The 14,945-nt window shown below is 34.0% G+C and overlaps 1 protein-coding gene across 1 annotated transcript; it reads right to left on the minus strand.

The window, feature by feature from the left end:
• Window positions 1-6,564: 6,564 nt before the first annotated feature.
• On the minus strand, window positions 6,565-7,314 carry LOC111012059 (uncharacterized). Its single transcript, XM_022286087.2, has 3 exons — window positions 7,128-7,314; window positions 6,916-6,966; window positions 6,565-6,818 (listed from the first exon to the last, which is right to left on the minus strand). Exons 1-3 carry the CDS (start codon window positions 7,243-7,245, stop codon window positions 6,565-6,567), a joined length of 423 nt encoding a protein of 140 aa, XP_022141779.1. The 5' UTR covers window positions 7,246-7,314.
• Between the last annotated feature and the right edge of the window lie 7,631 nt (window positions 7,315-14,945).

Below are 14,945 nucleotides of genomic sequence, written 5' to 3' on the forward strand. Positions count from 1 at the left end.
TCGAAGACGAAGCGTCAGAATTACGAGTTGGACATGTACGTTTGTTATGTCCTTCCCTCTTGCATATTCCACAATGGACTTTCGTACCCGCCTCTCGCCAATCCATCTCATTGTGAATGCGGGAAGTTTTGGACGTCCATGTTCCCTCAACAAATTTGGGTTCAGATGAATAACATCAAACTTGACATCCGACCAATAGTCCCTAAGTTGTATAGGGTAAAAGCGAGATGCATAATAAAGTTGGTATCATGATAATTCGTAAAACTTCTTGACATAAGGTAAATATGCCAAGTGAATATAATTGCAGACTGCAATCACATGAAAGCACTAGATCTTGAAAGATTGTCACTTGTTACTAGTACATGTGTTATCCTTCAAGCAAACGACTTGAGTATGTTGACCTTTATAAGGAGAGAACATATCCATTCCCGTTTCGACTTGAAAAGTTTGCGTCTCTCGATCAATAGAAGTCACTGAATGTGCCGTCGCATTTTCTCCCACCTCCTCAATTTACTTAAAGCATACTTTGTATACTTTTCACCCCGAGCCAATGCTTCACAGATATTCTCTCTACGTTTCTCGAAATAAGTAATAGTCTGAATAAACGTAAACTTCACCAATGTAGTAATTGGCAATATTCTGACTCCATTAAAAACACCATTAATACACTCTGCTAGATTTGTTGTCATCCATCCATATTGAAACTCTTGATCGTGTGCTTGTATCCATTTTTCTATGTTTATATGAGTGAAAAATCAAATACAATATGGACTCAATTGTTGTAACTCTCTCATATATCTTTCAAATTTATGCTTTTGGTGTTGACACCCAGCACGATACACCAAATCTTTTAGGGGCTTTGAATTATATATATATTTTTTATTGAAATTGCTAGTCACATGACGGAGATAAAATCGATGATGTGCTCTCGGTTCACTCAACTATTTTCCTTATTTTTCACAGCCGCCAAAATACCTTCATGTTGATCATAAATTAGACAAATATCATCTCATTCGGTAACCAAATTTTGCAAGGCACACAAAAAAATGACCAACTAGAAGTATTTTCCTCTTCAATAATAGCAAAAACGTAAGGAAATATATGTCCATTTGCATCAATTGAAGTGACAATAAGTAATTTCCCTTATACTTGCCATACAGATGTGTACCATCAATCTGGATTAATGGTCTACCATGTTTAAATCCTTTAATTGCCGGACCAAATGACCAAAACTCTCTCCCAAAAATAAGATTGTCAGGTTTATTTGAAGGTGTCAAATCTCAGAGAACTCGAGTGTCGACGTTGTAACGCACCAAAGTATTCAACCAGTATGGGAGCTCTTCATACGACTTTTCCCAATCTCAAAAAACTTTAATTAGTGCTTTTTGTTTAGCTTGCCACACATGTCTGTAGTTTACACAATATCCAAAATCTTTTTTTATGATTTCTTGTAATGAAGCTACAGACGTACTAGGATCACGTCGTACAATATTCTAGATTTCATTGCACATAAAATTTGAGTTCAATTGTGAGTGATCCTGTGTGAGCGCTGCATATAAGCATGAATGAACCTCGTAAATTACAATGATTTCAAACACCCCATGGGATTTACGTCGACGAGAGCGAAGTTTCCATTTGCAACCATCATTCCATTGTTTGCATTTTACACATCACATATCTTGATTCGATTCTCTTACAACAAATTGGTAATGTTGTGCAATACAATATTTCTTGACAGTAAGTTGTAGTTCTTCTTTGCGCCTAAATTTTGACCCTACACGTATGTTATCTGCATTCATTTATACGGACGTTGACCCTTCTTCCCACCTTAACCCTTCTTCACATATAGAATCTACAATCTCCAAATCTATTTCAGTAAACATCTGTGAAGGTTCCTCCTCATTTGGACGTGGGGGATTCAAATTTACTGGGGGGTTCAAACACAATTCTGTTCCAAACAATTCATCAACTTCTACTTCAATATCAAAAGTGGACCTATTTCCAGGTTAAGTATCACCATTTCATCACAATCTAATGACATAACTGTACAATATTTATAACTATATTAACGAATTATTAAAAAAACATAATTCATAATCTATATCCGAATAATTATACATAACCTATAACATAAATCCAAAAAAATTAAACATAACCTATATCCATACTATATATCCATAACCTAAATTCAAAAAGTAAGCATAAATCCAAAAAAGTTAACTATAATCCAACATTAATAAATCTATGTCCAAAATTAATTTAATACAATCCAAACAAATTTGTAACAAATTACAAAATTTATATCTACAACCAATTTAATATAATTTAAATAATGCATGACAAAAACTATATATAAAAATATTAAACTACCAAAAAATACACTCACGTACATAACATATTTCTTAAAGAAAAAAACATGGTAAGGGAGCAAGAAAGGCCTATAGAAACAAAAGAAAATTAAAAAAAAAGGTACCGGCAGTTCAAGAAGTACGATATGTGGTGGTGAGGAGTGGCAGCAGCAAGATGCAGCGGCAATGGAGAAAGGTGGAGGCCGGCAACGAGCTGAAAACGGCAGCGTCGGTGGCGGTTAGACTATGTATGGACGGTGGCAATGGAGGAGGAGGGAGAGGGACCACGAGTGGGGACATTTTGTCCCCTCCAAAACCCTAGGTAGTCGCAGCCAACAACTGATGCTTGTCTCGAAGTATAAACAAGGTAAAGAGAATGTAGTTGCTGATGCTTTGTCTCGAATGTATGCTCTTTTTAACACTTTGAATGTTATAAACTACTTGAATTTGAGCATATTAAAATCTCGTACCATGATGATCCTTAATTCTTTTGGTTCTATTTTTTATTCTCTTGAAAATGGTACTATTTTGGATGAGTATAACTTGTTTAATGGATTTCTCTCTAAGAAAGGTAAGTTGTGCATTCCAAATTGTTCTATTTGTGAATTGCTCGTGGGGGAGGAATAATGGGGCATTTCGGGGTAGCAAAAACATATAACATGCTTCCTGAACATTTTTATTGGCCTAGGATGAGACATGACGTTCATTAAAGTATGTGAACATTGCATTTCATATAGGCAAGCTAAATCTAGACTTAAACCGCATGACTTATATTCTCCTTTCCCACTCCAATTGCTCTTTGGTTGGATATATTAATGAATTTTGTTTTAGGTTTGCCAAGGACTATGAGAGGTAGAGATAGTATATTTGTGGTTGTTGATAGATTTAGTAAAATGAATCATCCAAGGATCCAACGAATAGCTAAGGTTTGTTGACGATCCTTATTCCATGTCCCAAAACTGATGATGCTAAATATGTTGAAAATTGAGAGAATTAATATTTTAAAAAAATTAAAAAGAAATACCCAATGATTTTATACAAAATAGTCAGTTAAAACCAAGGTTCGAAATGTCGATGTCGATAAAAATGTCGAGGTCCCAATTTTACGGACATGTCTATGTCGATGGATATTTGGAGAAAAGTCACAAAAATTGTGAAAATTAATAAAAACTGTTTTAATTAGTAAATAGAACTTTAATTGTAGCTTAATTAAACTATAATTGATCACTTCTAACCGTCATATGTAAAAGTATGAGTAACTTACTTATGAAAATGTCGATGTCGATAGAAATGTCGGAATAAGATAATGAAGATTGATGAAAATAATTTGAATTAGTAAATTGAAGTTCAAAGTTGCTTAGTTATATTTTATTGATAATTTATAATTTATAACTAAATTTAGTGTAATTGAATAATATATGAAATATTGATATATATATACACATACATACAAACACATGTACAATTATTAAAAATAGAAGGGTAGGTTTAAAAATTTTGTAATTAAATTTGAAAAGAAAAATTGGAAAAAATTCAACCGCAATAAAGTTAGGTCAATAGTAAAAATTGAAAATAAATATTAAATAGATAAATTTAAATAATAAAATAATAATAATATCTATCCAGCTAGGCTGGGCTCTGTTATCTGGGCCCGACCATTGAGTAATTTTTTTTTTTGGAAATTGTTCAAGGAGACTCCCCTTCAATTGATACCCTAGTGGTTTAATTTAATACAACTACCTTTTTTTAAAAAAAGCTTTCATCGAAATATCGATATTTTTACAATATTTCGATGATATTTTACTATATCATCGATAAGGGGGAAAACGATTTTTCCCTCAGTTGTCAATGACGAGTCCCTCGATACATCGACATGTTGACGTGTCGAGCGACATTTAGTACACTAGTTAAAACCTATATGCCAACTATTTTATAAATAGTCGGGAGAATTAATATTTAAAAAAATAAAAAAAAACACTCGATGGTGTTTTTAAAACAATCAGGGTAAACAATACTTGCCAACTATTTTTAAAACTCGTCAGGAAAATTAATACTTAAAAAAAACTCCCTACAATTTTAAAAATAGTTGGGCAAATTATTATATAAATAAATTTAAATAGTCGTGAGTTGATGAAATATTTTTTTAAAAAATATTCCCAATGGTTTACTAAAATAGTCGGGTAAAAACAACTTCTACCGAACATTTTTTAAAACTGTCCGGAATATTAACTTTGCCCGACTATTTTAAAAATAGTCGGGAGATGTAAATATTTAAAAATTTATATATAAAAAACAAAATACGAGGCGATTTACTAAAATAGTCGGGAATATTAACATCTTCTTATTATTGTCGCTATGAGTTTGTGACGTGGAGCGGCCGACTTTCTTCCTGAGAGGAGAAAAATGGAGTCGTCACCAGTCTTTATTTATAGGGTGTGACTGGCCACCCAAGTGCATGGATAAATTAGTCTGTACGAAAAAGATATGAGTTCGGGGGTCTTTTGTATATGGGGAAGGTATTAGCACCTCACAACACTCGTTCAACTATAATTTATTTTTCATATTATTTTCAAGAAAATGACCTTCAAATAAAAGAATTTTATTTTTATTTTTAAATGTCCCATGTTTTATTGATCATTATTCATATGGTAAAAAGTATATGTCACTAAATCTACAAGTTAACTATCATATCATACTTCCATTAGAAATTTTTATAAAATTATGCATTTTTAAAAACAAAAAACAAAAATAGGACAGTTTAGAAAATAATTCCAAAAGTAGGGCATCGATATATACAATTTAGCTAACTCGCGTCCAAGACAGAGTTACATCGAAATCACGCCCATTGGATGCAAATTACGTTGATGCATTCATTAGATGCGATTTTGTTGCGATGTTTGACACAAAAACCATGTGCATTGGTTGTCCCCAGAACTAGACCCACCCCCATTCTTTCTCATTTTCAACCCGAGGTAAAATTTCTCCCAACAGACCCCACCACCTCTCCTCCTAACCTCGACCCACCAGCGCTTGCCGTCGTTCCACCAACCATCACCGCTTGCTGCTGCCGCATCCACCAGCTAGAAGACGCAAATATTTTTTTTTCAATTTTTTCTACTGATTTACATTTTGTGGGTACTGTTTTTGTGTTTGTTTTTGCTCAATGTTTTGTATTATTTTGTTTTGAGTTTGAATGTATTTGAATTATTTTATATTATTATATTTTATTGATATTATTTTGTTCATTTGTAGCCATTTTTGGAGTATTTTGGGGGTGTCTTCACTGTTTTTGTTTTATTGGTGGTATCTACAACATAGTTGACTATTCTTTTGTAGTATTTTGGTTGATTTGGATTGTTGTAGACATTTGTCTCGTTAATTGTGTTATATTATATTATTAAATCCTTGATGTCTCATCCGACTCTTAGTTATTCAAAAAGAAAAAAATTGTGTTATATTTATTTTTTTAATTGTTTTGGAATGATTTGTAGTTGACATTTATAAAAAATAATATTAATGTTGATAATACATTTATTATTAATTTCAGATCATTTGGGCACCATATACTCACGATACATTATTACCTGAATATTGTCATAATGGGAGCAATATTTCGTTGACTGCAAGTTCGCCCTTATATGTTTTCATATAAATAAGTGACATCAACCAAACCGGGTATTACGACAGTTTGCGGTAAGACATATCAGACCATCATATTGTGATACAGACTCACAATTACATAAGTTGATCTTAAGAGGAAAGCATGATTATGATTGACAACACCATCATGCAGTTGGCGTTGACGTTGTGATCGATGTGTATTTGGTGATGTAATAGATGAGCCGACTGTCTCAATTGAGTATTTAGATTAGTATAATTCCATCATGAGAAAATATATCACACATGAAGGTGTTTTTTACAATCAAACGGTAAGTATTACAATTCTTCAATTAACTATTTATGACACTAATTTAAAATTATACATTAATATTTTTTTTGTTCATTGTAAAATCCTTTAGTGTGATGTCCAAAACATTGCAGTAGAACACAATTCGGTTCTTTATGCGAGACCTACATTCAAAATACAAACATCCTAGAGGGCACTAATAAAATAGTTTCTTCCAACTTTGAGAGGAGACACGCTTGCATCGGTGCCAATCACCAGCTGATGATATTCAAGATTCAGAACCTCTGATAATTGAAGATTAGATTCTGACTACTCAAATTCAGTAAGATTTTGATCAGGGAGAACACATATCAGATTCATGATAAGCCAAGGAAGAATTGTACTTACATCCACGTTGTATACAGGCCCAATATCAATTTTAAACGGACACTTTTCCTTGATCGAATTCTCCATTTCGGATAAGTTATTGAAAGATTGGTATCGTAGATATATATCATTCTCCAATGTGAATGAAAACTCTCTCCGGCCAAAATATGATTGGTCACTGCCTGGATGCTTGCCATCTACAAGGAAAAACAGGAGCAGTTACATATTTAATATTAGTTAGCTTCCTCTGGGTGGATAATTTTTTGCTTCTGTTTCCAAGAATCAACGGCATACCATTTCCATAAGACATCCATTTGAAGAAATCAGTATACGGGAAAAGCTTTCCTGCAACAATTATATTTCACATCTTTCAGGAGCAGAAAACATAAAACGGACAAAATCAAACTAAAATCCATGGAACATTTCATATCGCAACCGGAAAGAAGGCCAGATCAAAATACAAAAAATTTCTTCAAAACCAAAAGTGGGTATATAAATGGTTTCACCGTAGTAAATTTTGAGATAGTTAACATCGAACCCATCGGGCACAACTTTCTCAGGCTTCTGTTCGAATCCATCAATTTCCATATCGCCTCCTCCATTCTCGACCGCTTCAGTAATCATTTTCGCCACAACACCTGAATATTACTGCAAAATTCAAGCGGAGACTGAAAAATTCAACTGAAAAAAGAGTGAATCGTAGAATCAGGAAGATTGTAAAAAAAAAGGCAGTGAGATGTTCAGAAAATTTGGTTTACCGGGATTGGACTACGCGAGACAAAAATAATTAGGGACAGAAATGGCGGGGAGAAGATGGAAATTTTGGCGTGAAGTTTACGGTTTAATTGGATCAAACCGGTTTTTTTTTACCAGACCAGAGAATGGACCGAAACTTCAAACCGAACGAGCTGTGTTTAAGTTTCGGTTCGATTTCAGTCGATTTTGTCCCTTCTATTCTAAAATATAAAATATATATGCAGTATATTGAGTCCTTGGAAGAAATAAAATTATGCTAATGTAAGATTTGATTTGCGTGATATGTTTGAGAAATTTATATTTTTGACCCATTTCATAATTCTATTTGGCTTTTTATCCCTATTTTAAAAATATTTATTTGGGAGTCCTCTCACTTTTTGATCTTGTAAAATTATCAAAATGTCCCTGTTTCGGAAAAGGTAAATTCTCCGCCATCTTTAATTTTCTCCACCAATCTCTCACTTTAAACATATCACATTACTAATTGGAAAGAAATCTTAAACTTTTAAATGTGAATAATTCAAATCAATTACTAATTGGAAAAAAATCTAACTTCTTAATTCCAAGAATCAATTACGAATCTAATACAAAAAAATCAAATTTGTATAATGCCATAAATACAGATTTAATTAAAAAGAAAAAGACAAGATTCCATAAATATTGGATCAAAATTACATAAATATCCAATGTTAAATTTAGAAAGAGGGTAAAGATTGCATATGCCCATGATAATTAAAAAAAAAAAACCAAAGTTGGACAAATCCCGGTCCGAGATACTTGCAATTTCAAGTCTCTTTGTTTTTAAACCTTAGAGATTTATTTTCATATTGTTTTCTTTTTCTCAAATTTTTGGATTTTTCTTTTGGTCAGCTTGTGATTTTTTGAGTGTTTCTTTTGTGCGATTCTTCGAATTTTCTACCTAGATTTTTATCAATTTTAATTCTCGTAATTGTTAGATCTAGGTTTGTTTGATCATTTTCTATTTTTTTTTCGTGGTTTCTTTTGAAGTGACCACCGACAAATGTGTTTCTGTGTTTTTCTGTTTTTTATTATTATTATTTCTTCTTACAAAAGAGTAAAGTAAAAGAACAACTTAAACTTCGAGGAGTTGTTTTGCAGCCATATTGAAAAATTGTTCTTCCAATGTAGATCTCCTTCTCCATTTTTCTACTCCCTCGCAAGCTTCTCCATTTGTGTAGAATTTTTATTTTTTGAAAAAAATAATTTTACAACATCCACCCGCAGCTTTGATATCCAATTAGTGACATCATCTGGCCCTAATACTCACTCATTCACTTCATAACATCTTATAACTATCACCGGAACCCTAGTACATGCTTTCAAGTCATGGCCCATGCAACATCCAAATTATAATAAATCCAGCATACTTGCATGATCCTAAACAAACATACTCAACTAAATTACACATCTAATATATGATCAGCATGTCTCCCCCACAAATATTCCAGAAACATATCAACACATCAACCAACAATTTCAGAGTAGACATCTGTTACATCAAATATATACTTCCACAATCACCTTCTCACATAAACTAAAGCAACCATCTAAAATTAACGTTTATAAAGTAATATCAACAACAAACAATCATGCTAGGCACAACACACAACAACCAATTCTCTCGAGTAAGAAACTACTTACACACTTGCGCTGCTAGCTCCTTGAGTCGGATTGAAATTGAACCTTACTGAAACGATGGTGAAAGTGTTGGGGCTTGTAGATCTGGTGCCGACAAGGTCCGGATGTCACAGATCGAGCTTCGTTGGGTTAATATCGAGAGTCACCGGTGGGCCAGAAAACGCCACCAAGCACGCTGGGCGTCGCAAAAACAGACGCGGGGACACCGAATTAGGGCTATTCTTGTGCTGGTCGTGAGTTGTCGGGTCGTTGAGGGGTCGTGGGTTGCTGCAGTACAAAGCCGGAGGAGCTGTCGCGCACGAGGCCGCCGGAACCAAGACGCGCCGCCGCGAAACTGGTGCAGGACGTCGGAGTTGCCTCGAAACTGGTGCAGAAGCCGCCGCTGTCGTCGGACGGTGTCGGGTCTGCTCGTGGAGGGCCGCTCGTCTTGGAGAAACGCCGCAAATCGACGTTGGCCAAGGCTTCCAGTCGCTGCTGCAGTTTGCAGAACACGCCAGCCACCGTGGAGGGAAGAAATCGCCGGAATCTGCAGCAGATCAGTGGATTGTGCCGCCGTGGGACGCCAGGAATCACAGAGACACCGTCGCTGATGTCGAGAAAATGCCCGTGGTCTCGCCGGAGGTGGGAAGCGGCTGGAAAACGGGGGGATGCTATGGAGGGAAGTAGAATAAAGGGACTTAGGGTTCCTTTTTTTGTTTTATTTTCCTTTTTCCTTCTTTTCTTTTTTCATCAAAAACAATGTAACAAAATGATGTTTTGGAAAATATAGAGGGGACAAAGTTTTAAAATAATATGGTTTTAAAAATAAATTACAAAAATAATGGTAGTTTAAAAATAATAACAAAATAAATGTAATTTAAATAAATAAATACAAAAGTATGGTAACTTTTCAAAATTATTGACAAAAATATGTTAGGTCAAACTAAAAGTCAAAACTCGCATATAATGTCTGCGATTTCTGTGCAAATCTTGTGGTCCCTGCGGAAGAAAGGAAAAAAAATTTCACGTTCTTCCTTTCGCTTTCGGGGAGGGAGGATTAAGAAAATCCTATTGATTGCAGCTTTCTCCAGACCTCTGGGAAAAACATGAAAAAAATGCTCGAATGGTACGATCCCTTCGTCACCCCATAATGAAAGGGGCGATCTCGTAGTTCTTGGTCTGTGAAGATACGTTGTTAGGTGCTTCGTTTCCCATTGAGGCCGAACCTAAACCTGTGCTCGAGAGATAGCTGTCCATATACTGATAAGGGATGTATGGATTCTCGAGAAGAGAGGGACCACCTATTTGACATGATAGATGATTAAGCGGAAGTCACGTATGTTGCATGTGACTTCCTACTTCCGCCTTTTTCTTTATGTTGGAAGTCGCGTAAAGAGAATGTAGTTGTTGATGCTTTGTCTCGAAGGTATGCTCTTTTTAAGACTTTGAATGCTATAAACTACTTAGATTTGAGCCTATTAAAACCTTGTACCATGATGATCCTTCTTTTGATTATATTTTTTATTCTCTTGAAAATGGTACTGTTTTGGATGGGTATAACTTGTTTAATGGATTTCTCTTTAAGAAAACGTAAGTTGCTTGTTATAGAAGTTCGAGGGGGGGGGGGGGGAACCATATAACATGCTTTCTGAACATTTTTTTTGGCCTAGGATGAGACATGACGTTCATTAAAGTATGTGAGCATTGCATTTCATGTAGGCAAGCTAAATCTAGACTTAAACCGAATGACTTATATTCTCCTTTGCCCATTCAAATTGCTCTTGGTTGGATATGTTAATGGATTTTGTTTTAGGTTTACCAATGACTATGAGAGGTAGAGATAGTATATTTGTGGTTGTTGATAGATTTAGTAAAATGACTAATTTCATTCCATGTCACAAAACTGATATGCTAAATATATTGGAAATTTGGAGAATTAATATTTAAAAAAATTAAAAAGAAATACCCGATGATTTATACAAACTAGCCGGTTAAAACCAATGTTCGAAATGTCGACGTCGATAAAAATGTCGAGCTCCCAATTTTACGGACATGTCGATGTCGATGTTGACAAATATTTGGAGAAAAGTCACAGAAATTGTGAAAATTAATAAAAAAATGTTTTAATTAGTAAATAGAACTTTAATTGTAGCTTAATTAAGCTATAATTGATCACTTCTAACCGTCATATGTAAAAGTACGAGTAACTTAATTATGAAAATGTCGATGTTGATAGAAATGTCGAAATAAGATAATGGAGATTGATGAAAATAATTTGAATTAGTAAATTGAAGTGCAATGTTGCTTAGTTATATTTTATTGATAATTAATAATTTATAACCAAATTTAGTGTTTAGTTACATTAGTGAATAAGATATGAAAGATTGATATATGTGTGTGTGTATATATACACACACACACACATATACAATTATTAAAAATAGGAGGATAGGTTTAAAAATTTTGTAATTAACTTTGAAAAGAAAAATTGGAAAAAATTCAACGGCAATAAAGTTAGGTCAATAGTAAAATTTGAAAATAAATACTAAATAGATAAATTTAAATAATAAAATAATAATAATATCTATTCAGTTGGGTTGGGCTCTGTTATATGAGCTAGACTATTGAGTAAAAATTTATTTATTTATCTTTTTAAAACGATTTTCGTCGAAATATCGATATTTTTACGATATTTCGATGATATTTTACTATATCGTCGATAAAGGGGGGAAAATGAATTTTCCCTCAGATATCGATGACGAGTCCCTCGATACATCGACATGTTGCTCGACATGTCGACGTGTCAAGCAACATTTAGTACACTAGTTAAAACTTATATGCCAACTATTTTATAAATAGTCGGGAGAATTAATATTAAAAAAAAACACTCGATGTTGTTTTTAAAACAATCAGGTTGAACAATACTTGCCGACTATTTTTAAAACTAGTCAGGAAAATTAATATTTAAAAAATAAAAAAAAACTCCAAACCATTTTTAAAATAGTCGGGCAAATTATTATATAAAAAAATTTAAATAGTCGTGAGTTGATGTAATATTTTTAAAAAATAAAAAAAAATATTCCGAATGGTTTACTAAAGTAGTCGGGTAAAGACAACTTCTCCTGATCATTTTTTTAAACCGTCGGGAATATTAACTTTGCTCGACTGTTTTTAGAAATAGTTGGGAGATGTAAATATTTAAAAATTTATATATAGAAAACAAAATATGCGACAATTTACTAAAAGAGTCGTGTAAAGTCAACTTCTCCCGACTATTTATTAAAACCATCGGGAATATTAACATCTTCTGACTATCTTTGAAAATATTCGGGAGTTATATTATTAAAAAAAATTAAAAACAATATTGCCCGACGATTTTCTAAAAAGTCGGGAGAAGTATACCTTTGCCGACGCTTTTAAGAAACAGTTGGGAAAGTCCCGACTATTTACATTTCGTTGGGAAAGAGATCTTTTCCTAACGATTATCTATGTGCCGGAAAAAAAACATCGACAAACCACAAAATTCTTGTAGTAGGTATAAGTAATTACTATCGATTTTTTAAAATCTTGCTTAACTATGCGTCCATGATCTCATGATCCCGCTCCTTTGAATGTGATGTTGACTCGTTCATATACCCCTCATTTCTATTCGGGTGTCACATGTCCATCACCTTTCGCTTGGTTCGTCCCTGAACCATGTCATACTGGGAGAGGTTTCGTTCTGATACCATTTATAACGTCCCAAGCCCAAGATTTTGAATTCGAATTTGACACTCGGTCCAAATCCTATGCCTGAGATGTTACAAACGAATCCCAAAATTCTAGGTCTGGGACATTGCGTACTTAATTAAACAGACTTTCAAACGCTGAAAACTGGACAATTCTAATGTAAGAAATCAGAGAAACATTTCTAAAAGTCGAGAAATATACAACCCCTTGTTAAAGAACCCATACATTCGATCCAGAAAAAGGCAAATAGTAATAAAAAAATCTCCCAACAGAAGAAAGCATCGATATTCATATCTATTCAACTTGTGTTTGCAATTAACAAGTACATTAAATTCACATATGGGAAAAGATTGCCAAGCAGAGTAGAAATTGGATGACGACTAGCTCTAGAAGTAGATATGAGACAACCTTTGGAAGAGGGGACGACAACGAGCTACATAAGAAAGGGATGACCGGAAAGGAAATGAGAGCGGTTGGCACGACGTGAAAGGTAGTTGGTAGCGGGCACCAGAGAATGGGAAGAGAAAAAGGGAAAAGGAAGATGGAGAAGGTTGGGGAAGAAGGAAAATATTTGGCTTCTTAACGGGGATTACTAAATCTTGTCATCACCATCATTGAAAAATCGATAACATCAATTCTAGGTTCTATCATATAACCACATGTAGAGGACGGATACAACACTTTTGTTCTAAAGTTCAACTAGTTTCACTAAAAGATTTTATATTAGGAAAAATATTTTAAAAAAACACAGCATCTCTATATTCACAAATCACTTAAGCTCATGAATCTATATGCAGAACTATTTTGAGTATAGCAAATAAAAATACAATCAAAGGTTTTAGATCCTACCGTGGGTTTTTTGAATCCTGGATACGTTACCTGTGCTTCCCACACTCTCAAGTAGCTTAGGTTAGGTAGATATTCTTTCCACAGCTCATATGGTGTCTTATCGAACTTTTTGTGAGGAACATTGTTAAGAATGAAACAAGTAGAAAGCACGGCTTTCCCCCCACATATTGTAAATTACAAATTATTCTTCTATGAAGATTTTTTTCCAAATGATATAAATATGTTCAATCAAAATTAAACATCTCCGTAATCCTGAAATATTATGCAAAATTCAATCCAAATCCTACAAAATTGTAGGCATAAATATTGATGAAGAGTCCAAATTTTAATGTCTTTGAAATTTATTAGAGATAAAATAATTCTCTAAATGATGAGAGACGCCATGGAGAGCCAAGTTAAATGAAGATGACATGTTTCAAATTTTAACTGGCATACCTTATCAAAATATTCTACTCTAAAATTCAAATTACGAGTAGAAATTTGGTCGAGAATAAAAATTGTCCCAATATTGGCAAAAAAGTCAAAAATCAAAATTTTATGGCCAAAATTATTATTTTGGTTATTTGTCACAAAAAAATGGCAAAAAAAATCAAAATCAAAATTTGGTGCCAAAATTGATATGCACATTGAATCAAAATTATGAACCGTACTTCATATTTTTCGTTAAATGTCACATTACTTTTTCGAGATCCACACACTCATATACGTGTATAAATCTCGAAAAGGGGACTTATTGAAACCGAAATTTCGGCCAATCATGAATTTCAAGCCTCAAATTTAAAATTATATTTAGGACCAACCACAAATTTACACGTGTCCTAAATTAATTTTAAATTCGACAAATCAAATTGTGTCACGTGTCTCTCTTATGGTCGTCCGATAAAATCAACTAATTGGATCAAACCCATAAAGAGATTGGGTCCAAGCCCATGACCTATGACTCATCTAAGACCCACCAAAACTCTATAAATAGAGGGATCACCCCACATTTAAGAGGGGCCACAAGAATTGAGGGTTCAGAAAGAGCTAGAAGAATTGGAGAGAGTAGAAGCCAGAAGAATTTAAGACTTCAAGAGCATTGAATCTTCTCTTCGTTAAGCAACCGACTGAAGAACTCTTCACCGAGCAGCAAGACTTGAAGCCGAAGACTCAAGCTTCAAAGTCGAAGGACTTCAACAGGCTATAAAGCTGAAGAACTTCAACAAGCTACAGAGCTGGAGAACTTTACAAGTTGTAGAGCCGAGGAACTTCACAAGTTGCAAAACCAAAGAACTTCACAAGCTATAAGCCGAAGAATTTCACAAGTGCAAAGCTGAAGACTTCAACGATTCTCCAATAAACTCAAAGCCGAA

Source organism: Momordica charantia (genome assembly GCF_013281855.1).
Source record: "Momordica charantia cultivar OHB3-1 chromosome 11 unlocalized genomic scaffold, Mcharantia_2.0 BLBB01000011.1, whole genome shotgun sequence".
NCBI lineage: Eukaryota > Viridiplantae > Streptophyta > Magnoliopsida > Cucurbitales > Cucurbitaceae > Momordica > Momordica charantia.